This window comes from Salmo salar, chromosome ssa09 (genome assembly GCF_905237065.1).
Source record: "Salmo salar chromosome ssa09, Ssal_v3.1, whole genome shotgun sequence".
NCBI lineage: Eukaryota > Metazoa > Chordata > Actinopteri > Salmoniformes > Salmonidae > Salmo > Salmo salar.
This window is the reverse complement of record NC_059450.1, coordinates 130,234,444-130,259,783: the sequence shown is the minus strand read 5'-3', so window position 1 is coordinate 130,259,783 and position 25,340 is coordinate 130,234,444. Positions and strand designations below refer to the sequence as shown.

General features: G+C 42.5%; 1 protein-coding gene across 1 annotated transcript; it reads right to left on the bottom strand.

The window, feature by feature from the left end:
• Positions 1-8,812: 8,812 nt before the first annotated feature.
• LOC106612803 (uncharacterized) lies at positions 8,813-16,668 on the bottom strand. The gene is made up of 6 exons (XM_045724607.1): positions 15,454-16,668; positions 15,177-15,283; positions 10,705-10,908; positions 10,336-10,533; positions 10,164-10,235; positions 8,813-9,757 (listed from the first exon to the last, which is right to left on the bottom strand). The coding sequence occupies exons 1-3, from the start codon at positions 16,058-16,060 to the stop codon at positions 10,732-10,734; spliced, it is 891 nt and encodes a 296-aa protein (XP_045580563.1). The 5' UTR covers positions 16,061-16,668; the 3' UTR covers positions 8,813-9,757; positions 10,164-10,235; positions 10,336-10,533; positions 10,705-10,731.
• Positions 16,669-25,340: the final 8,672 nt, after the last annotated feature.

Below are 25,340 nucleotides of genomic sequence, written 5' to 3'. Positions count from 1 at the left end.
ATTGGGGGCATACTTATATGCACTGTACAGCCTTACCTATCGATCATGGGTCCATGAATTGGGGTATCAGCCTACTCAGTGATACCAACAGATTACAATTCTGAAGAGTTTACACAAATATTAGCATCTTAGCACTTATTGCAGAACTTTGAAACCAGTGTGAAATTAACAACATTAAGCACACCAGTCAACCTACTATACGTATATTATATCATATTGAGTAGGCTGATACCCCATTTCATGGACCCAAGATCCATAGGTAAGGCTGTACATTGCAATATGATTGTTCAATATACGTACGTATAATAGCTTAATGTGCAATATGAATGTCAGTACGCACAATAGGCTTTATTAGTGAGGTGATTTCCCACAGCTAAAGCTCCCTAATATGACCTGCTAGGCTAATATTTGTGTAAACTCTTCAGAATTGTAATCTGTGGGTGTCACTGAGTATGTTGATACCCCAATTCATGGACCCAAGATCCACAAGTAAGGCTGTACAGTGCATATACTGTACGTATGCCCCCAATGCAATTCTAATGACTTCCACCCTCAGCCACAGTGCTATTTCAACAGATTTTAACTTTTTTTGTGCCGAATTAACTAATTATTGTCTTTTGTTGAATTTATATAACAACATTCCAACTAATGTTCGCTCTAATTTTTTCAGGCACTGAGCAAATTTCAGGTCTGCTAAGCGCAAACATCTGTGCAAATTCCAGTGTGTGTTTACTGTGAACACTGAGGCTCTACCTGCTTTAAGTTACAGTTTTAACAGAGGTCATGTAGGCTACTGTGGCTATTTGATCGTAATGTAGGCCTACCAGAGTGGCCTACCATCAAAAACAATGGAGAAAATGCATACCATAACATTTTAACATGGAAATAGCTGTTCTGTCATTCAGCCTACAGTAGCAGCCAATGTGTGGTGTTCAATGTAGGCCTACATTCTATGAGACTTTTGAAACAAACATGCAGGGCTTGACTGTTTATCCACTTGTCCTTCAGACAAGGAGGTGACTGAAAATGTTGTGTTGTTTGATGCAAGAAACCACTTCACAAAATAAAATGCATTATTATTCTCATACCATTATTACCGAGAATCAGACAAATTATACTATCCTCTGCCTATTGGCTACTTAGCTTATTCAAGCCTGTCTCAAAATACAACACTGCCCCTTTAAGACAAAATAAAAGCTCTTTACCTGACTCGCTTTTCAAAGGTGTCTAGAAATGTACACATTTTGTGCTCTTGTAGGAAGCAATTACTCCCCTATTGCTGACTACAAATGATATATACCTGTGCTAATAATTCACTAACTAGCAAAGGATATGAACAAAATGTGCATGTGGCTACATGCAGCTCTCGCTTTGATCTTAAAACAAGCACATCTACTCATGACCGCTCATGCTGTAAACACAATTCAGTTGAAAGTAAATGGCACAAATCCATATATGACAATGGTTTATTTGCATATAGGCCTACTTCAGCTCTGATTGTTTATGCCACACCGGCCTGTGTAGAGTGCGGTCATGCGTGTCAATGTAATAGAATCCTACTCAGATGCGTTCGGCCTACAACAAAATATCTTGCATAGTTCATTTTGTTTCAGCATGTTGCATTGAAAGTAGCTAAAATTGCATTGATTCGATCACATTTGCCACAGTAAAGGGAAACGTTGATAGTGATAAGATCACTGAGTCAAGATCCCTTTCTGAGTCAAAATGCAACCCGAGAATCTACCACTAAAAAAAATGTAACATGACGTAAGCCTATGCAACATTAACCAATTAAAAACAGAACTGTAGAGATTGGTTTTCTGCAGTAAGCTATAGGCCCAATACATTATCACTGCATATTAGCTTTGCTTGAATTGCCCTGCCAATGCATTGTTGTTCGGGCCATTTTTTTACATTATATTTTGAAATTTGAGGTAAGCTATATGATCACACTGGTAATAGATCCGTTGTTGTATTACAGTACTTGTGAGGCACAGCTGAGTGAGCATACATTTCAATATTTTATTTTACTGGGCTGATGGTGCTTGCATCTGATGGTCAGTCTCAGCGGAGGGAGAGAGCAGCAGATTGAGGGTCTGCCTCTCAACATCCCTCCACACCCCTCTCCCTTTCCTCCATTGACACTGACCAAAAAGGGGAGCCATCTTCCAGCTGATGGCGAATCTCGAGTCGCACCACATTATTTCTGCCTCATCCACACATTCATGTTGTTACTCCTATGAACAGAAAAAGTGAAATATTCCTTGATATTAAAAAAGACCCAAGCTGCTAATAATAACAACAACAACGCAAGCCTATAGATACGCTTTCCTACTCATTCATTACTGCTGCAGTGCTTGTTGTAGCGCTGAGTGGTGTGACAGAAAAAATACGTATTTACCTGGTGGATATTTAACAACTATTTACTCAACATTTACATTTACATTTTAGTCATTTAGCAGACGCTCTTATCGAGAGCGACTTACAGTAGAGTGCATACATTTTATTACATTTTTTAAATACTATAATAATGTTATAATAATAATAACAAACAGTAAGATATTTATGTTCTGCTAATGCTGTGTTAAAGAGATGGTTTCCACGCTAGCTTCCTGCAGTTAGTCTGGGCGTCTGATTAAGGAAATGGGTTTTGCTAGGGATAGCTTGAGCTGACAGTGACTTGGTGATAAAACCTAAAAGCTGGCATTCTATAGACAAGATGTGATGTATGTGACCCGAGATAGAGAGAGCCTGGAAGAGTTTAGAACAATGCCTCATTGTCTCATCTTCCTGGCATCTGGGAAACTAAGCGGAGTTGGCAGTAAAACAACATCCCGTGCAGATAACCAGGAGATGGACCATGGTGGCTTATGGGAAGGGTAAAAATGACTGACTAAGTGTTTAGAGCCTATATAAGATCTCTGTTTTTTCATTATCAGTTAAGCTCTCGGCAACACAACTTAGAGTGTGCGGTCGACGGTTTCATTATTTCAATAATGAATCGATGTTGAATCGCGATCGACATGTTGGTGACCACTGCTCTAGACAGTTGAGCAAAATTCAATCTCGTCCTTCTCGCTGTAGGCTGATATTTCTGCGCTGCAGTGTCAAAATTGATTCCAACCTTGATTAGCGTTATCTAGTTCAAATATGGCACTATTCCACTATTTGTATCACTTTCAATGGGGGACTTTTATTTTAAAGGCAAACTGCAAATTCCACTACTGTGGCTAATCCTTATTGTGGCTAGCTTCACACAGCTACCCTAAACCCTAACCATTTACATTTTATTTTGGTAAATTGACTGAGAACACATTCCCCTTTACTGCAAAGACCTGGGGAATGAGCCAATTGGAAGCTGGGGATGATTACATGGCCAGATTGGGAATTTGGCCAGAACACCAGGGTTAACACCCCTACTCTTACGATAAATGCAATGGGATATTCGTGTCCACAGACGACACCCGTTCAGTGTCCCCTCTGAAAGACCCTACACAGAGCAATGTCCCCACTCACTGCCCTGGGGCGATGGGATATAAAAAAAAATACTGGAGGAAAAAGTGCATCCCACTGGCATTTTAACTCCACTTCCAGCAGCATCTGGTCTCCCATCCAGGGAAAGACCAGGACCCACCCTGTTGTGCTTCAGAAGTAAGCCAGCAGTGGGATGCAGGGTGGTACTAACTTCAATGAAGTAGTGATGTCCCAAGGACACGTGATAGCATGGACCGTATAGGAAACTGAGTGTTCTGATTGGCCCTGAAGTCTTCAGAGTGAGCCTGAACGCTCCCCCTAGAAATAGGCGGGGTTTATGACTTTGTGGCTGTGGTAACTAGTTACGACCCTCCCGCGATGTACTGGTGATATAGTACTCATTATCGTCTCAGAAACGCGTGTGCTTCTCAAAACCTACAGCAGAGGACGACACTTTACATCTTTATTTTAGAGCGTGTTCTATGTTGCTCTTCATTGGACGGGGAAACTTCAGTTTGATGGTGAAGATAATGTCACTCTCATGACATTACGGGTTACTGGGTTGATGCTCGTGCGTAATTAAGCACCTGGTGCGCATCATGGGGTCCAAATAAAGGAACATTTCCATATCAAAGGTCTGTTGCTTGGACATGATGCCTTGGCATTTCGACTCAAAGTCAGTATCTGACCAATTAAGGGTTTTGAGGACTGTTGAATTGCGGGAGCTTCTGCGGGATGAAGAAAAAATTAGCCAAATCATCAGATTCAGCCAAAAGGTATTTTCCCTTTATTTACTGAAAACTTACACACAGTTTGATGTTGTTACTGTGTGTGTATAAAGAGTGTTTTCTTTCTTGTTTTTTAGTGATGCAACTTTTTATTTACTTTAGAATGGGCATATTTTATAAGGTCAGCAAATATTGCAATATAGTTCTTCTCTCCTGTAAAATATGACCAAATACAGGGTATAATTAGTATCATTAGTAAGATATGACAAAATATACAGTGCATTCGGGAAAGTATTCTGACCCCTTGACATTTTCCAAATGTTTTTGTTACATTACAGCCTTATTGTAAAATGGATGAATTTCTTTTTTTTTTATACCCCTCATCAATGTTAACACAATACACCATAATGACAAGGCAAAAACAGGTTTGTAGAAATGTTACATTTCCATAAGTATTCAGACCCTTAACTCAGTACTTTGTTGAAGCACATTTGTCAGCGATTACAGCCTCAAGTCTTCTTGGGTATGATGCTACGAGCTAGGCACACCTGTATTTGGGTAGTTTCTCCCATTCGTCTCTGCAGATCCTCTCAAGCTCTGTCAGTTTGGTTGGGGAGTGTCGCTGCACAGCTATTTTCAGGTCTCTCCAGAGATGTTCGATCAGGTTCAAGTCCGGGCTCTGGCTGGACCCCTCAAGGACATTCAGAGACTCATCCCGAAGCCACTCCTGCATTGTTTTGGCTGTGTGCTTAGGGTCGTTGTCCTGTTGGAAGGTGAACCTTCACCCCAGTCTGAGGTCCTGAGCGCTCTGGAGCAGGTTTTCATCAAGGATCTCTCTATACTTTGCTCCGTTCATCTTTCCCTCGATCTTGACTAGTCTCCCAGTCCCTGCCGCTGAAAAACATCCCCACAGCATGATGCTGCCACCACCATGTTTCACCGTAGGGAAGGTGCCAGGTTTCCTCCAGACGTGCTGCTTGGCATTCAGGCCAAATTGTTCAATCTTGGTTTCATCAGACCAGAGAATCTTATTTCTCATGGTCTGAGAGTCCTTTAGGTGCCTTTTGGCAAACTCCAAGCGGGCTGTCATGTGCCTTTTACTGAGGAGTGGCTTCCGTCTGGCCACTACCATAAAGGCCTGATTGGTGGAGTGCTGCAGAAATGGTTGTACTTCTGGAAGGTTCTCCCATCTCCACAGAGGAACTCTGGAGCTCTGTCAGAGTGACCATCGGGTTCTTGGTCAACTCCCTGACCAAGGCCCTCCCCCAATCGCTCAGTTGGCCAGCTATAGGAAGAGTCTTGGTGGTTCGACTTCTTCCATTTAAGAATGATGGAGGCCACTGTTTTTGGGGACCTTCAATTACATTGACACAATCCTGTCTCAGAGCTCTACGGACAATTCCTTCAACCTCATGACTTGGTTTTTGCTCTGACATGCACTGTCAACTGTGGAACCTTATATAGACAGGTGTGTGCCTTTCCAGATCATGTCCAATCAATTTAATTTACCACAGGTGGACTCCAATCAAGTTGTAGAAACATCTCAAGGATGATCAATGGAAACAGGATGCACCTGAGCTCAATTTTGAGTCTCATAGCAAAGATCCAAATACTTATGTAAATAAGGTATTTCTGGTTTTTATTTTTTATAATTTTGCAAACAAATCTAAAAACCTGTTTTCGCTTTGTTATTATGGGGTATTGTGTGTAGATTGATGAGGAACATGTTGTAACTTAACAAAATGTGGAAAAGTGAAGGGGTCTGAATATTTTCCGAATGCGCTGTATGTTTTTTGAATGTCATTATCCTGTCCAGTTTCAGGGGCTTCGGGGAGCAAAGGAGACTGTGTTGGTCTCCAACAGTAGATTGGCAGAGACCAGTCTCTCTCATGAGCCAGAGCTCAATACTGGTAAGCTATGGTTAGCCAAGAAGTACCAGGAACTGGAGAAATTCACCAATATCATCCAAGCCAAACAGAACCAACTTGGTGAGTTTGAAATTCAAATTGTTTTGTATTATTTTTGGGAACATCAAAGTTTCAGAATACTTGCCATTTTCTCCAACTGCTTCTGCAATTTTGGCGGTTAGTCACAACCGTGTTTATGCCCCTTTCATTATACAAATCTACTGTTGCCTTTCTGGTAGTTTTACTAGAGAAACGTAGCCTTCGCATGGTCCAGTGGCTTCTCCTGAACAAGCTGGCCCACTCTGAAGAAGAATGTGATGTAAGGCTGGACTAATTGTGTAACACAAATGATCAATTAAGCAATCATATTAATATCCTATTTGAGTGTAATAGTAGACTATACCAAACATTGTTTCTTTCTATCTTATAGGCTCTCTCACAGAAATTCACAGATGGGAAAATATCCCTGGAGAATTTTGTAGAGTCATGTCAAAGATCTTGTAAGCTCTACCATATTCGTCTGGTTCAGGCAGAGAAAATCCAAGAGTTTATCAAGCCTGAACACAAACCCCAAAGGCCCACTGAGAATCACAATAGTAGGGAGCCATCAGTTGACTTCCCCCTGAGCCCCCATCCCAATATCTGCCATGTTTTCTATGGCCTCACCCCTGCTATTATTCTGCCTAACGTCTACCACTCTGTCAGCTCTGCTCCGGTCCACTTCCGGATGGGTCCATATCTACCGCCCCTGAGTGACCACATCATCAACAGTGCTCAACTTATGAGGCCTGTAGCCTCACCTTTTGACACTGGTCAACCTGTAGGCCTTAGAGTGTATGGAAAGGGACATGCTCCCAGGTGGCCAGCCAGGCCTGTACGTCTGCAGCGACTTAACAACATACAGTCCAGACATCATCAGCAGGACCCACCGCCGCATTGACACTGTTGGGTAAAAAAGGCATCAACTGTTACTCTCTGGACTATAATGAATTTGTGTACTTTATGATTGTGTCTGTAAAACAGCACCCCACATTTGAAACAAGTTAATTGAGAATTGATTGACAAAAGAAACAAGTTGATTAAGAACATTGAATAAACACATTGTGGGTTTTGTTTTATATCCAGGCTCCCCTCATGTCATTGGAACATCGTACTGTAGGCATCAATGCTTTCTTGGGGTAGGAAAACCCTGAACTCACTGTGCCTCAGTGCAGTGGGTCACAAGGTGAACTTGAACGATTCACCTAGCTACACTTGATAGCTCAGATCATCCTCTCTCCACAGAGACTCTTGCTAAGGTCAGCCAAGGACCACGTCTAGAACTGTCAAACTGCCAGTTTCTTCAAGTCTCAAAATTACACATGTTCACTATACTTTTTATTACATCCAAACCTAACGTTGATTCATTGTTCTGAAAATCCAGGTTAGTCGAGGTAATTTGTAAAGTGACTATGCATAGATAATAAACAGCGAGTAGCAGCGGTGTAAAAACAAAGGGGGGGGTCAATGTAAATAGTCCAGGTGGCCATTTGATTAGATGTTCAGCAGTCTTATGGCTTGGGGGTAGAAGCTGTTAAGGAGCCTTTTGGTCCTACACTTGGCGCTAGGACTGTGCGGTAGCAGAGAGAACAGTCTTTGACATTTTATGAACGCACAGTTGCCCGATTCCATTGAATGACTAACACTGCCTACAGTACTCAGTGGCTGTCATTTGTTCCCCCAGTTACGTGGATCACCAGACCAAGGATTCACCTGATCAGCCATAGGGTTAGCCAGACTGCCATCTAGCCTAATCAAGCTCACTGCACTAATTAGCTGTCAGAGAGAGGCCAGTGAGTTTACAGGGGCTGATTAGTGATGCGGAGGATGTGAAGGCCTTTGTCAGACAGCTTACTTCTGTTACAGCTATGTCAGCAGCCCCTATTGTCCTAAGCGGCTCAAATTGGGCAATTTTCTCATCTGTCATCTAATCATCATGCGCCTGTCAACTCCACATCTTTGTCTCTCCTTTCTTGGTTGAAGTTAATGGGCTCAAGTTATTTTATTTCAATAGGTGAGCACTAGATACAATTTGCATGCGACAAAGGATCACAATTACTAAAGGAGTTTAGATTTAATGACACTATCCCATCACTGAAAGGAACATCTTCAATGCACAGCAGTACCAAATAAGGCTATCACTCAGGAATACATCTTCATGAGGGTGTTTATATTTCCTTCCTAGAACAACTAGCTATGTGTATAGGGAATCTGTCACTATCTGTTGGTATAGTAGGTATTGGGTGACTCTTAGAGGGGTTTAATAGTGTAAGAATACATGTGGGGCAGCTTTGGCTGACCTAGTTCTGAGAATGTTCTCTAACAAATGAATGCTGTGTTCTGCATTCCCATGGGCCCTGTCAAAAGTAGTGCACCCCTGCACAGCGAGTCTGTACAGGTACTCCCTGTAATTAGCTTTATTACTTCTTATTCACTGTATTTATTCTTCGTGTCAGTATTTCAATTTTTTTTTATACATTTATTTTTTTTATCTTTAAATATGCATTGTTGGAAAAGGCCCCGTAAGTAAGCGTTTCACCGTTAGTCTACACCTGTTGTTTACTTAGCATGGGGCAAATACATGTGATTTCAATAGGGAATACGGAGTCATTTGGCACTCAACTCTGAACACTAAGCAGAAAAAGGCTACCACAGACAATCAAATAACCATGTAGTTATTTTACTGATAAATAATATTTTACTCCTAAAATAGCATAACAAGACATAAGTAACATTTAGGACATCCAACATTCATAATTATTTTGGACTCTTCAAGACTTGGTCCAAAATTACAGTTACTGTATACCAGCAGTAATATCAAACAACTTCACATGCAGTGGTAATATGCATAGTACCACCTCCTTATCTAAAAATGAATGGTTATGGCATTGGATTGCTTACTAGAATGTTGGATTATTTGTTATGAACACAAAACCACCAGGATTAGGCATTAAACAAAAAATAAATGTTAATGGATATTTTGAGGCAAAGTTCTGTTACAAATAGGCATAATACACAACATTTGATGGTCACATTATGCACCTTATAGACCAGCAAGGAAGCATAATATATAATCCCTAACCTACTGTAAACGCAAGCTACATAAACCATCACTAGTCTGTCAGGCCATTCATTCCATTATTGAGTCACGTTGTATCAATAGTCTGTGTGGCCCATAGTCTCTGGTACAAGGCATCATGGAGATATGTGGGGTCACACATCCCTGTAGGGGGTGTATTTCCCTGTACAGAAGTCAGACTCGTAGCCTGAGTGCAAGTCTGTTTGTGCTATCACGCCAACTCCTCGTCAATCATTGCCAAGGCTTGACAAGGACAATGGAGTTGGCAAGAGCACAAACAGATCTGGGACCAGGCTAATAGTTGTGTGGTTCCTCCTTTAAATGAAGATGTGCTCTGCCTGTACAAGCGGTCATGGTTTTGAACATCATAATCAGTAGGAGAAATCCACACAGCAGTCCGTCAGGATGATACAGGTTAGATAAGAGACTCCCAGGACTGCTGAGATCTCATCACAGGCATCTTGATTTGCTCATATGTGACAAACATTACGATGTTCCAGGAGCCAAGGCGAAGGAAAGAAGGCATGAACCTGAAGGGGAAGGAGAATCAGATTATTTAACCAAGCAGAACGATTTGCTTAATTCACTGTTCATATCTAGGAATTGTCCTGATTCAGCCAAAGAGGATTTGAAAGCAATTTGGCTTTTGATCACTACACACCCTTTATAGAAGGCTTTGGGTCCCTCGTTTCTCATCATTGTAACAGCGCAGTTAATAGTACTGTTGTATTTTCCAGCTGAACAGTTCATGAACCAGGTCTTTACTACATCTACAGGAAACGCCACAATAGTGGAGATGAATCCAGCACTGAAGGCTGCCGTGAAATGGCAGGGCAGGTTATCAAACTTATTATATTACTTAATATACATTTTGAAGTAATTGTAACTATTCAAATGTAACCGTGTAGGTGTAAAACAAATGACATGCCTGCCTACCAGTCATGATGTTATAAGTCAGCAGCTCCGAACAGTTCACTATGGCGTTACGAGTTATGTTTGGGCCACAACCTGGAAGATAAAATTGACAGTTTCATTAAAAATGTAACTACAGAATCATCTTTTTATGCACGTAAAGCCAATGTAGTGTTTCTAATTGCAGTAGGCCTACCTTTCCAGAGTCCTTTGATGCCCTCAGTCCTGGCGATGGTTCTGTAGGCATCCGTGGTGCCGCTACATCTCTTCACCCTTTCGGCTCCCCTTACTTGAGCCCGGAACTGCACTTTCACCATGTCTGTTGGCTGAGCAAAGGCTACTGCCATGGCCCCGGTCGTACAGCCTGCCATCAGCTGACTCCCAATGCCTGCATCTATGAGAGTAGAGAGGAGTAGCGAGGATGAGAGATGCAGTCATAAAACACCAAGCCATATTCTTTCAGCCACATCCCTTATCTTTTACTTCCACCAACTCAGATAAAAATATGATTGAGATAAATAAACAGGTATTTTATACTGAAAATGTCTGTTAGGAGGTTTCGTACTGTCTGTTCCCCGGGTGTAGAACTGCTTCATGGAGTCAGAGGTCTATGCGGACCGAGGCAAAGCGCATCGGTCTCTGGAGACCCGCCACCAGGCCGTTGGAGGGGCCCAGGAGCCTCTACGTCTTCACCATGGTTTTGATGGTGCCAAACCACACCCCTGTACTTCACCATCTTCCCTTCAGAGGACTTGGACTCGCCCTGGATCTAAGAAAGACAAACACAAGTGTTAATTCATCATTGTATTGAAAGTAATCCTAGTGACTATTCAATCAAGACAGAATTCCTTTACGTAATCATTATGGAAAGCATGGCTACATTGCAATGACCATACCTGAGTGGCACAGCGGTCTAAGGCAGTATAATACATTATGCAAAATTATGTCAGTTTCACAGATCATAAGTCAATGTTCTGTTGAACCTTAAAAAAAAAAAATACGCATTTAGTTATATCTGTCAAAAAGTTAAGATGCGTCATGTATTATGTCATTGGTAATCTTCAGTAATACTGACCAAACTGATTTGCAAGATACCGTAGAAGTAAAGGTCTTACAAACAATGAATTTAATTTGCAGCAGGGAGCCAAGGCAATAAGACTAGTTAAAATAGCATAGACCCAACTTAGACTTTATAATAATTATGTAACACTCCATAATAGTGGTGTGGCCACCCATCTATTCAGCCAATCCATACATGTCCCTGATAGGCTGTGTGCCTGAGCAGTCTCTAGTATCAGGGACAGAAGTGGCTCTTGAATAGTGTGTGACTGCCTTGGGACACAGAGAATAGAACACTAGCCCACTAACCCTGACACCTGCAGAAATCCAAACAAAGGTGACATCACTTTAAGAACAAACTGTTCATCACTTTGTTGGAAAAACAAGGACAACTAGACAGGTTTGTCAATACTTGATATCCTGTTGACTACTTGACAAAATGTTTTCCCCTGTGACAATCCTTGAAAGGCTATTGATCATGGGTGCACACAGCAATAATAAATACACAGAAAAACATCACTTGCAAACCATTTAATTAATAAAATCAATATTTAAATTAAACGCACATATTCTTTACATAATTAGAAAGCACTGTACATGAGCAGCCACTTATGTAATCAAGATGTGTGGTCAAACATACACCCAACCGTATATACAGCACGACACACAATATCAAATCGCATTTAGAGAAAGTGCTAATGTTCGTCCTTAAAATGAGATGCAAATTAGAGGTCGACCGATTAATCGGAATGGCCGATTTCAAGTTTTCATAACAAATCGGAAATCGCTATTTTTGGCCACCGATTTTTTTTAAATTATTTTTTAAAAACATTTTTTACCTTTATTTAACTAGGCAAGTCAGTTAAGAACACATTCTTATTTTCAATGATGGCCTAGGAACAGTGGGGTTAACTGCCTTGTTCAGGGGCAGAACGACAGATTTTTACCTTGTCAGCTCAGGGATTCAATCTTGCAACCTTACGGTTAACAAGTCCAACGCTCTAACCACCTGCTTTACATTGCACGCCGAGGTTACGCGAATGCATAAGAAGCCAAGGTAAGTTGCTAGCTAGCATTAAACTTATCTTATAAAAAAACAATCAATCAATCATAATCACTAGTTAAACTAGTAATATCATCAACCATGTGTAGTTATCTAGCCTGTCCTGCGTTGCATATAATCGCTTAGGTACACGTTGCTCCAACCACAAACATCAATGCCTTTCCTAAAATCAATACACAAGTGTATATTTTTAAACCTGCATATTTTGTTAATATTGCCTGCTAACATGAATTTCTTTTAACTAGGAAAAATGTGTCACTTCTCTTGCAAACAGAGTCAGGGTATATGCAGCAGTTTGGGCCGCCTGGCTCGTTGCGAACTGTGAAGACTATTTCTTCCTAACAAAGACAGCCGACTTCGCCAAACGGGGGATGATTTAACAAAAGCGTATTTGCGAAAAAAGCACAATCGTTGCACGACTGTACCTAACCATAAACATCAATGCCTTTCTTAAAATCAATACACAGAAGTATATATTTTTAAACCTGCATATTTAGCTAAAAGAAATCCAGGTTAGCAGGCAAGATCTACCAGGTGAAATTGTGTCATTTTCCGTTCATTGCACGCAGTCAGGGTATATGCAACAGTTTGGGCCACTTGGCTCGTTGCGAACTAATTTGCCAGAATTTTACGTAATTATGACATAACATTGAGGGTTGTGCAATGTAACAGGAATAACGTTTTGTTTTCGAGATGATAGTTTCCGGATTCGACCATATTAATGACCTAAGGCTCGTGTTTCTGTGTGTTATTATGTTATAATTAAGTCTATGATTTGATAGAGCAGTCTGACTGAGCGATGGTAGGCAGCAGCAGGCTCGTAAGCATTCATTCAAAATAGCACTTTCGTGCATTTTGCCAGCAGCTCTTCGCAATGCATTGCGCTGTTTATGACTTCAAGCCTATCAACTCCCAAGATTAGGCTGGTGTAACCGATGTGAAATGGATAGCTAGTTAGCCGGGTGCGCGCTAATAGCGTTTCAAACGTCACTCGCTCTGAGACTTGGAGTAGTCGTTTCCCCTTCCTCTACATGGGTAACGCTGCTTCGAGGGTGGCTGTTGTCGATGTGTTCCTGGTTCAAGCCCAGGTAGGAGCGAGGAGAGGGACGGAAGCTATACTGTTACACTGGCAATACTAAAGTGCCTATAAGAACATCCAATAGTCAAAGGTATATGAAATACAAATCGTATAGAGAGAAATAGTCCTATAATTCCTATAATAACTACAACCTAAAACTTCTTACCTGGGAATATTGAAGGCTCATGTTAAAAGGAACCACCAGCTTTCATATGTTCTCATGTTCTGAGCAAGACACTTAAACGTTAGCTTTCTTACATGGCACATATTGCACTTTTACTTTCTTCTCCAACACTTTGTTTTGCATTATTTAAACATGTTTCATTAATTATTTGAAGCTAAATTGATTTTATTGATGTATTATATTAAGTTAAAATAAGTGTTCAGTATTGTTGTAATTGTCATTATTACAAATAAATAAAAAATAAAAACGTCCGATTAATCGGTATGGGCTTTTTTGGGCTTCCAATAATCGGCAGCGTCGTTGAAAAATCATAATCGGTCGACCTCTAATGCAAATAGCTTTGCTCTTCTCTTGGTCTCTGTCTTCACAGATGATGGTGGTATATTGGGCCTGGGATGAGGAACGCGCCGAGAGAGAATCTCATGTCTAAGAGAGCTTCAAAAAGATTCAATCAATTGTTTAGCATCGAACCTGGCCTATTGTTCTCCTTTTTGTAAGCAAACAGCATTCATCATTAAATGTGAATACTGGGAGATAAAAAAAACATAATATTGCAAATATTTAAATGTCAACCAGTGTGTTAATAAGTCAGTCCTTTCTCCATCAAAACAGAACCAGCCCCACATTGGTCAAATAAGTACAAATATGTGATCAAACACGCTGAGCTCTACTCTTAAAAAGAGCTGGTCAGATGTTTGTTTTGATATTAGCACAGAGTGACTAGCTGGAACCAGTTCTCTGACATGTCCTGCAAACTCTGTAATCCCATTGCATGATAAACTGTTCCTCCACAACCCCTTCTTGAAACTGGATACACGCCAGTCTGACGCAGGGGACCGGACAGGCAGGCATACCTCTCTATTCCCACAATTCAACTGAGTTATGAGCCAAACCCTAATGATTATTCTAATTAGAACAACAACTCCGGAGCTATTAATGATAAGACAATAAATTAGGATTTCTTACAAAATAGGCCTAAATCTCCCATAAATCAGACTGCCCAGTATGTAACCACACAGACAGATATCAGCCAAGTGACTGACCTCACAGTTAAAGGTCAACACAACGTTGAGACGGAAAGACACTCAGGGATTCTCGTTTTTATGATATTCCAGCCAATGGCATGCGGAGCGCTCTGAGTCTGGCATCTCTCCCTCTTTCAAGACATGAGCCTAACTGTTATTTTCTCCTTAGCACAATAGTAATGCAAACCATTTGAGAGAGAGACCTCCCACTGCTAAAGAGTTGGGTCAATCCTCAGGGCAGAAAGAACAGTTCCTCTCATGATAAAAGCCCTCACCTCTGACCTATATTTTAAGGCAGGCCTCATACTACTAGCTGGCTCAGTTCTTGCAGTCACTAGACTAGTCTAGACTGGTGCACTCTAACTCTTACACTGGCCCCCTTTACTCGCCTAGAGCCAAGCTGGACAAGGAAAGGCATATAGTGACCTACTAGTAACTATGTCCTTTGGCATTGGTATGACATGATATTGGCACAGGAAAATGATGACTTGGCAACTTCAAGACTGTAGAGCAATGCTGCCAGTTTACACGTGCCTGAGAATGAATGACTTAATATTGGGTAACCTATGGCTGCTATAGCAGCATAACTCAGTTCTAAGGGGATTGAGGAAAGAGGGCTGATACTTACTGGGTCAGAAAAGGCAAGGGGCAAGATGGGTGTTACGTGTTGAGATCTCATAGAAGCCTCCATGTGGTAAGATGAGGAAGAAATGAGGGATCTCCACAGGTTCAGAGCTGGACAAGAGGCAGTTAAGGAACAAGTAAAAACCAAGCATGTAGGTACTGTACTTATTCTTGGGTCCATGTTAAAACTGTAAACACTAAATCAATGAAAATTAGCTTAAGCTAAACAGTTAGAACATAAAAAGGGAGGCAAGTAAACAACGCTGACAATGCAAGGATACCGTTTTTACTTCCTGTCGTCTTCTCTGTGTAGGAATGTTCCTGGCTGATGTGTGTCAGATTTGCCAACAACAAATCAGCTGTGTAGTGCAACAACCCCGGGGTCTCATCCTCTGACAGAGCATCTCTGTCACCAGGAGCCCTGCTAGCAGTCTCACCACTACACAATGAGGACTCTTCATTTTGAGGAGCAGTGGTGGACTCCTGATGTAGTGCTGCCTCATGGTCAGAGGTTTGGAGTGTCCTCTCACCATCCCCATCTCTCACGGTGTCTGGTCCATGAGAGAACTCAGAGTTAACATGTTTCTCCCTCTCCTCTAGTGTACTGCCAATGGGCTCACCAGAGCTCCAAGCTTTCAGGGTGTCAGTCTGTAGACCCAATTTCTCCCTCTCCCCCTCCTGTTGGGTGAGGCTGGGGTGGTAGTAGTCTAAGGCTTGGTGCTCCTCTGGTGCCTCCAGACTATCCAGAGAGGCCAGGTCTGGGTCTGACAGCAGGCTGGACAAGGGGCTGGTTCTGTCTGTTAGAGATGTCTCCTCAACCTCCATTGTCCTCCTCTCTGGGACCTCCATCTTCAGATGCAGGGGCCTTTTCCTCCTTCTGCTCTTCATCCACCTGAGAATTATTTTGTTGCTGAGACATACTTGGTACAGGTGAAGGGACAGGAGAAAGTCTTCCCCAGGGGAGCCAGATGTTTTGTGGGAACATGGAGCACTCTGGGGGAATATTTCAGAGCCCTCAGGCAGAAGGTGGTCATCTGGAAGAGGGGGAGTTGCTGAGCTGCTCTGGGGGGTAGAAGTTATCTGTAATGAACACGATGGGAGACAGAGAGCTGGTTTCAAGCGCAGGGTGCAGCAGGTGTTAAAGAACTACAGGAGGAGGCAGGTAGCTGGGTCCAGGGGCAGGCAGAAGGTCATACACAGGGGGTCCAAAAAGGCAACAGTACAGGCAGGGAAAAGGCTAGTAACGTCATCCGGGAGATAAGGCAATATGTTGATAACAGGAAATCCGACAGGCTAAAGTACAGGCAGGGAATAGGCAAAAGGCGTCGTTAGCGAGGCAGGCCAAAATTATCATACACGGGAGGATTAAATTACGAGAAAAACAGAGCTCACAAAACAAACAATACCTCACAATGAAGGGGTGTAAAGAACAGAACTAAATAGTGTGTGATGATATACAGGTGCGTGAACAGGTGATTGGGATCTGGAGAGTGAGCTGCATTCAGGGGATCTACGTGTTTGACAGTGTGAGCTGGAAAGTGAGCTGCGTTCAGGGGATCTACGTGTTTGACAGTGTGAGCTGGAAAGTGAGCTGCGTTCAGGGGATCTACGTGTTTGACAGTGTGAGCTGGAAAGTGAGCTGCGTTCAGGGGATCTACGTGTTTGACAGTGTGAGCTGGAAAGTGAGCTGCGTTCAGGGGATCTACGTGTTTGACAGTGTGAGCTGGAAAGTGAGCTGCGTTCAGGGGATCTACGTGTTTGACAGTGTGAGCTGGAAAGTGAGCTGCGTTCAGGGGATCTACGTGTTTGACAGTGTGAGCTGGAAAGTGAGCTGCGTTCAGGGGATCTACGTGTTTGACAGTGTGAGCTGGATAGTGAGCTGCGTTCAGGGGATCTACGTGTTTGACAGTGTGAGCTGGATAGTGAGCTGCGTTCAGGGGATCTACGTGTTTGACAGTGTGAGCTGGAAAGTGAGCTGCGTTCAGGGGATCTACGTGTTTGACAGTGTGAGCTGGAAAGTGAGCTGCGTTCAGGGGATCTATGTGTTTGACAGTGTGAGCTGGAAGCAGACGTTACAGTATCGTCTCCATGTAATTATGTTCCTGTAGACCTGGAGAAGGGAGAGGGAAGTGTTGAGTGGCCTGACTGTAATAAATGTATCAACAAGGAAATCCCGAAGACTTAGACATTAAGTAACATATTTTGGACACCCTTTGAATAGGTTGTAGCGGTATTTATTAGAGGGGTAAATATAAAGATTTTTGGGGGGCGGCAGGCAGGTATTAACCATGCAGAAAGGAAAAGAGTAGAATAGAGAGTACCACTACCAGACCCACATCAGCAGAAGAGACTGCCTAAGAGTGTAGCCTGTTTACCAGATAGCCAGTGGAGAGAAAAGAGAAGACATCACAGCACAGGGGAAACCCCACCAATAATACCTCATACAATAATAATGGCAGAGCAATTGAACGGCAACTTCATTAGAAACAATTTATAAGAAAGAATCCAGTCAGAGGATTTGCAATAATCTGTATTACCTTCCAGTGGAGGAGTGCAGAGGGTATGAATGTGGGGGGTGTTCATAGACAAAACAAAGGCCTTAAAAATGTCCACAATCTTCTGGGCCACATGTCATTAGTACACACCACCTCAATACAGTTCAACTAACAACACACAACTTGCAAGCAACCTCCCTTTTAACTAAAATGTCCACCCAAATACTTCTGGCAGGGCAATAATAGTCCAGCTCCAATGAACATCAATGGGAAGTGCATTTGAAAAATAGAAAGTCTGTTGCAGGGTAAGGCACTGGAACGATAGAGGGAAGAGAAAGAGAACAAGAGAGATCTTAGCTGTGGTCTTCATGCGTGCCGGTGTACTGTCTGACCGTCTGAATGTCAAAGCTTCGCAACAATGTTGCTACTAATCCATGCGATCCATAACCGGTGCGGTCCCAAACGATAACAACCACGACCTAGAGAGGCCACACCGATGATTGAGTTAAATACTTTATAAACTACACACGCTGAAAATAAACAAGGACATCTGCAGCATAGCACACCCAATCAAACTGTCGCGCCAACCAAGAGCTCCCTCCCAGAGAGCTGAAAGAGCTGTCTTTATTTCCTCCTTCCTTACTGCTGATGCGCTCTTAAAGTGGCAGCGCACGGTGAAGGCTCCGTGCGGGATTTCGTCACAAGATATATGTCCCAAATCGCACCCTATTCCCTATATAGTGCACTACTTTTGAACAGAGCCCTATGGGAATAAGGTGCCATTTGGGACCGATTAGGAGATGTGAAAGCATCTCACCACTGATGAGGTTGTTAATAACATCCCCAACCAGGCGGGTGGACTTGAGGAGGAGCTGAGAGGAATCTGTGTCCCTGTGCTCGTCCAGTCTGGAGAGGGGAAGGTATGGGTGGACAACTTACAGCTGAAGTACCTCTGGATGTCATCCAAAAACACAACAAGCACATTCCTTACTGAAAAGTTACATTGGTGAAACTTTCTGTGTGGGTATACAGTAAACACAGTCCTGCCCTGCCCTATGGGCCCTGGTCAAAAGTAGTGCACTACATCTACATAGGGAATAGGATTACATTTGGGACAGAACTTGTGAGGTGTGGAAGGAGGTACAGTACCTGAGTGCTGAGAACAGAACTGAGCTGGAGGGATGGATGGATGGATGGGTGCCCCCCCCCACCATTACATTTGTTAAAATGGTTCTCCAAAGTGAATTTCAGGCAGGTGTGTATGATACCATACACTTTATATTGCTTCTCATTGAAAAGCATTTCTTACATGTTAAAGAAAGAATTGTGAGGGACAGAGCTAGAGAGACGAGCCCTACAGTACCTTTCTGACAGCAACCTGTCGAGATTGTTGGGGTGTGGAGTTGATACTCTGCTCTGTGTAGTGGCTGACGTGGGAGGGGAAGCTGCAGTATGTGGCTGTGGTGTGGTACTAGAGGAGGAGGGTCTGGAACAGAGCCTGACAAATAAACACACACACCACAGCTGTTAAACCCACACAGATCTTCAAGTAGTACAAAACATTGATGCACTCAAATCCTTTTGTGATTACTATGAGCCGTTCTGGCTCAGACAAGGCTACTTACTAAATGCTAAGATGCTTTAGGAAGAACCTAATACAGTTTTGCCCATCTCACGGTCAGACTAACAGTGAAAGCCACTGCTGTACTCACTGAGGTATCTTTGTTGCAGTCGTCACACACAGCCTGTCTCTGACGCCGCAGCTCCTGGACTCCCTTCAGGGGGGACATTTTGAGCTGTCACTGGCTATTGAAGACAGTGATGTTGTGCCAGCCACACACTGACTGGAAGCCTGACAGGAGAGGGGACAGGTCCACTGAGGCAAACCCAATCACCCGCTCCACATCTAAAAAGGCAAGACACAGCCCCAATGAAGAAGGGCATTCCACATATTAAAACATCAAGAATTGTTGTCTGTTAGCTAGAGTTTTATTGTGTGTTACTACATTGCTGTACTGTTCTTCCTTTGTGCCAGACTTTGAACACAGGGATTGTTGTGGATCCGAAAGAAGTTGCCTGTGATTATCAAACAGTAGAGTTCATCATGACATGGTCTAACAGAGGGCATTCTCAACTAAGCTGGTTCCAATAATCTCATCAGCACATTTGTTCATAATCATCCAAACAATCAATAATATGAACTGTTAACCATTGAATCTTTGGGCCCATTAAAATGGAATATTAAATAAACAGTATGTGTTGTATATAGTAAGCTATATAGGAGTAAGCTATATAGATGGTACAAAGGTAGTCTACCTGTACTCATGCTGGCGGTCCCAGACGGGGCAGTGACTGTCTGCTATGAGAGCTGTGGTGACTGGTTCAGCAGAGTCCGCCATGCCGTAGGACACACAACATCTAAGCAGCCCTCCACTACGCTCAGCTAGAGGACAGCCTCCCAAGGAGACAACACAGGACTCAAAACCATCAATCATCAACAAGGTGTTAAAGGGCACAGTCAAAATGGATGACCCTACTGGAAGGATACATCCCAAATGGCACCCTATTCCCTATATAGTGCACTGCTTTTGACCAGAGCCCTATGGGCCCTGAAATCCTGGACTTGTATGAATAACATTGAGCAGCAAAATCTTGAAACAACTTGATAAAAAAATACCACAAACCTAATTACTAATTTGAAAGTGCATCACCCACAGACGTTTAGCGACTACTTAGAACAAAAGCAGAAAAAAACTAAGCACACACTTCCAACAACTAAACAAGTTCAAGCCGAGCAGTCATTTGAAAGAGTAAGATCATTTCAGCGAGACAACTTAAAGGCGAAATCCATTAAGGCCAAGATAATGGGATTCATTGCCCTTGACAATCAATCGTTCTCTGTAGTGGATGATGTTGGCTTTCGCCGACTGGTCGAGCACCTCGAGCACCAGGACCACTTCCAAGTAGGCGCTATTTTTCAGATGTTGCCCTAGCGGAGTTACACAGTATTGTTGAAGCGCACATCCATGAGCTACTTGCTATGGGCGTCACTGCTATTAGCTTCACGACTGACATTTGGACCAGCGATGTCAGCCCCATGAGCATGCTGAGTCTGACAGCACAGTGGGTCGACAAGGATTTTGTACTGAGGAAAGCCGTATTGCATGCTCAAGAATGTGCTGGCTCTCATACTGCTGCTGCCATTTTAATAGCATTTGAGAACATGTTTGAAACTTGGAAACATGAACACACTCCTAGCTCCATTCGAACAACTGACTCAAGAAATAAGCTCATCAACTGCGTCTGCAGCAGACGTGACACCCTCTGTCATGGCATTGAAACGCCTGCTCAACAAAACTGCCCACAGACTGTGGGGTTAAAACTTGCAAAAGTAATCTACTAGAGGCTGTGAACAAGCAATTCGGTGGAATTCTCTCTGAGCCTCTTTACTGTGTCGCCACCATGCTCAATGCTAGGTACAAGGACCGCTACTTCGATGCAGACAAGAAACAGGGTTTACATGAAATGTTACAGACACAGCTGGACAAGATAAAACAGACACAATGACAGTGTGCACCGAGGAAGAGGACCCACAACAGGAGGCCTGTCAGAGCTGAAACTTCACTGCTTGACATGTATGATGAAACCCTGGTTGAGAATGAAATGACTGAACAAATGAACAACGAAACAGTACAGCAAGTAAGTGAAAGAAATACATTTTGATTATGTTTTACTGGTAATGGGGACATACGTAAATGCCAACAAAATAACTTTTTGGGAAGTGTGTGTGTGTGTGTGTTTCAACTATCTGTACTAAAATGCTTAAAAGGCCGCAATTTTTTTAAATATCGGTTATCGTATCGGTATCGAGTTTTTTGGCAAGGAAAATATTGGATATCAGTATCGGCCAAACATGTCATATCGGTGCATCCCTAATTGAAAGATTTCACTTTCTCCTCTCCTCTGGAAATAATAGCAGCACAAACAGCCTTTTTGTTATCTTCCTTTGAAACTTCAAAATAGATCCACACAGCAGACATTGTGGGCTAGGTTAGGAATGCACGTGTAGAGCTGTATTTTTCGTGGTGTCATTACGTCATCTACCTACGTTATATAGGTATGCATGTCAGCTTTGACATCGGTTTTGCACATCGCCATTAAACTAGACATCGGGCCGATGCCGATGTTGACATTTTTTGCTAATATCGTCTGATTCCGATATGCTTACCGATATATCGTGCATCCCTAATTGTTACTTTAGTTTATTTAGTAAACATTTTCTTAACTCTTACTTTTCTTAAAACTGCATCGTTGGTAAAGGGTTTGTAAGTAACCATTTCAATGTCTACACGTGTTGTATTAAAGCATGTGACAAATACGATTTGATTTGATTTGTTTTGACCTACGTCTGGTAAAAAGTTGTCATGATGAGCGTGTGTGCGCGCCACTCTTACTCCTTTCACTCACGTGACTCGGCTGCCTGCTGCAGCGCTCAGTCTCAATGCACACACACCCCTCCGACTCAGTAACAGGCTGCCTCACTGCCTGTTACTGATAGTCAACAGCAGCAAGTCAAAGTGAAAATAATGCGATGGCGGCAACGGTGCAATTTAGAAGTAGCTCAAAAACCTGTAACCCTCGACCAATACATTTTCACCCGCGACGTCGTTTTCAAAGTACACAATTTTGTCAGAAAACTGCAGACATGGCAACCCTGCTCCACCCCAACTCATTACCAGCACCAGTCACCACCAGAGAGCAGCAGTGCTGCACTGTTCTGTACAATACAGTAATTTTTAGATCCACCATCGTCATAGAGGGTGAAACTAAAATCAACGTTCACAAATTCTAGTCATCAATTATTTGTGGAATCGCCTCCTGGAGAACTACTGGGTTTGCAGGCTTTTGTTCCAAACCCTGCTCTAACACACCTACTTCAGCAAATCAAGGTCCTGATGAGCAGTTTATACATAAATCCAGATTTGCTTGAGCCCTCAAATTAAAATCTGGACCTCAAAGTCAGTTTTACTGCTTTGTTTCATGCTTCCACTCTAATCAGGACTGATTTAGACCTGGGACACCAGGTGGATGCAATTCATTATCAGGTAGTAGAATAGAAAACCAGCAGTAGTATGGACTTTGTAGGGTAAGATTTGGATACCCCTGTGCTAGAGGCTAGAGCTGGGCTGAAACAAAACCCTGCACACATGCACCCAGTAGTCACCCCTGTTGTACACAGTAGCTTACTGATATAAAGTTCTGGTACCACATGGCATCAACAATCCACATTTTAATATCCCATTTATTCAAGTTTATATTCACTTGATATAGTCCCGTGCTGCTCAATTGGTAGAGAATGGTGCTTGCAATGTGAGGGTTCGATTCCCATGGGGGACCAGTAAGAAGAAAGCATGAAAATGTATGCACTCACTACTGTAAGTTGCTCTGAATAAGAGCTTCTGCTAAATGACTTAAAATGTGATCTACCAGACTTTGGTGGTAACATACAATTAGACTACTACTTCTCTACAATACAGTGTGTTCTTCTGGTCATGATAGAGGTTGTAGGTTGATGATACAACATTTCCTCTCCTGATACAAGTCACATGCCTCAAATAGAGACACTTAGGTGTCTTCTTCTATGGTATTATGGCGGTCCGCAAACAACCGAGGAGGAAACTCTAAAGTGCCTAGCAACTAGGACCTCAGAAGCCATGTGTGTTGTGGTGATGGGGGCAACGCTGAGTGCCAAGGGTGGATAGGAATTCCCACAGAGGAAAGTAAAGGCCTGTGCCCTGTGAACTGAGGAAATTGCAAGTATAGTGTAGAAGAAAGCCACCAGTTTTAGAAGAAACACTTATTCTATCTGCCACTGTAAGTACTACAGTTGCAATAGTTTACATTTATGCAACAGATTGGTGCAGTACTTCAGCATTTCCCATTTTGTCAGTTACATGGTAGTTTAAGACACTATTCAGTGTTCATATTCTATTATATTTTGGTCACCAAAATTGAGTTAAGCACCATCAGTGTTTCTGTGAAGTAAGCCTGTTCCACACCTTTGTCAGTAGGGTTGGTCAGTGCATCTTTTTAAAAGTTTTATGCCAGGTGGAGTATGATGGCATTTAGTCACATTAAAAGTAAAATTACCTCCTGCTTTAGTCTGCCCACTTGAAGACTGTTTGCAATTTCTATGTACCACATCAAATCAACTCCTCCCAACTGTGAAATTCTGCATTGACCTAATATGACGACCACTTCTCCTTTCCAACTGCAGTCTGGGAATCCAGCTGTAGTCTTAGTTCTCCAATACCAGACGTCTCAGAGGGAACACTATTACCATGCACTTGTTGAACTACCTTGTTGTCAAAGATGCAGTAATAGATAAACCTTTTAAAATAAAATCAAATGTTATTTGTCACATGCGCTGAATACAACAGGTATTCAGACCTTACCTTGAAACAGACCTCACCTTGAAATGCTTACTTACAAGCCTTTAACCCAGAATGCAGTTAAAGAAATAGAGTCAAGAAATTGACTAAATAAACTAAAGTAAAATAAAAATTGAAAAGTAACACAATAAAATAACAATAACGAGGTTATATACAGGGGGTACCGGTACAAGTCAATGTTCGGGGGTACAGGTTAGTCGAGGTCATTTGTACCTGTAAAACGTTTTGAGAATGACACAAATAGAAATGTTCACAAAGTCTGCTGCCTCAGTGTCTTTAGATATTTTTGTCAGATGTTACTATGGAATACTGAAGTATAATTACAAGCATTTCATAAGTGTCAAAGGCGTTTATTGACAATCACATGAAGTTGATGCAAAGAGTCAATATATTTCTTTTTCAAGACCTCTGCAATCCGCCCTGGCATGCTGTCAATTCACTTCTGGGCCACATCCTGACTGATGGCAGCCCATTCTTGCATAATCAATGCTTGGAATTTGTCAGAATTTGTGGGGTTTTGTTTTTCCACCCGCCTCTTGAGGATTGACCGCAAGGTCTCAATGGGATTAAGGTCTGGGGAGTTTCCTGGCCATGGACCCAAAATATCAATGTTTTGTTCCCCGAGCCACTTAGTTATCACTTTTGCCTTATGGCAAGGTGCTCCATCATGCTGGAAAAGGCATTGTTCGTCACCAAACTGTTCCTGGATGGTTGGGAGAAGTTGCTCTCAGAGGATGTGTTGGTACCATTCTTTATTCATGGCTGTGTCCTTAGGCAAAATTGTGAGTGAGCCCACTCCCTTGGCTGAGAAGCAACCCCACACATGAATGGTCTCAGGATGCTTTACTTTTGGCATGACACAGGACTAATGGTAGCGCTCACCTTGTCTTCTCCGGACAAGCTTTTTTCCAGATGCCCCAAACAATCGGAAAGGGGATTCATCAGAGAAAATGACTTTACCCCAGTCCTCAGCAGTCCAATCCCTGTACCTTTTGCAGAATATCAGTCTGTCCCTGATGTTTTTCCTGGAGAGAAGTGGCTTCTTTGCTGCCCTTCTTGACACCAGGCCATCCTCCAAAAGTCTTTGCCTCACTGTGCGTGCAGATGCACTCACACCTGCCTGCTGCCATTCCTGAGCAAGCTCTGTACGGCTAACTGACACTTACTCTTGTGTTACTGACTTGTTGCACCCTCGACAACTACTATGATGATTATTATTAT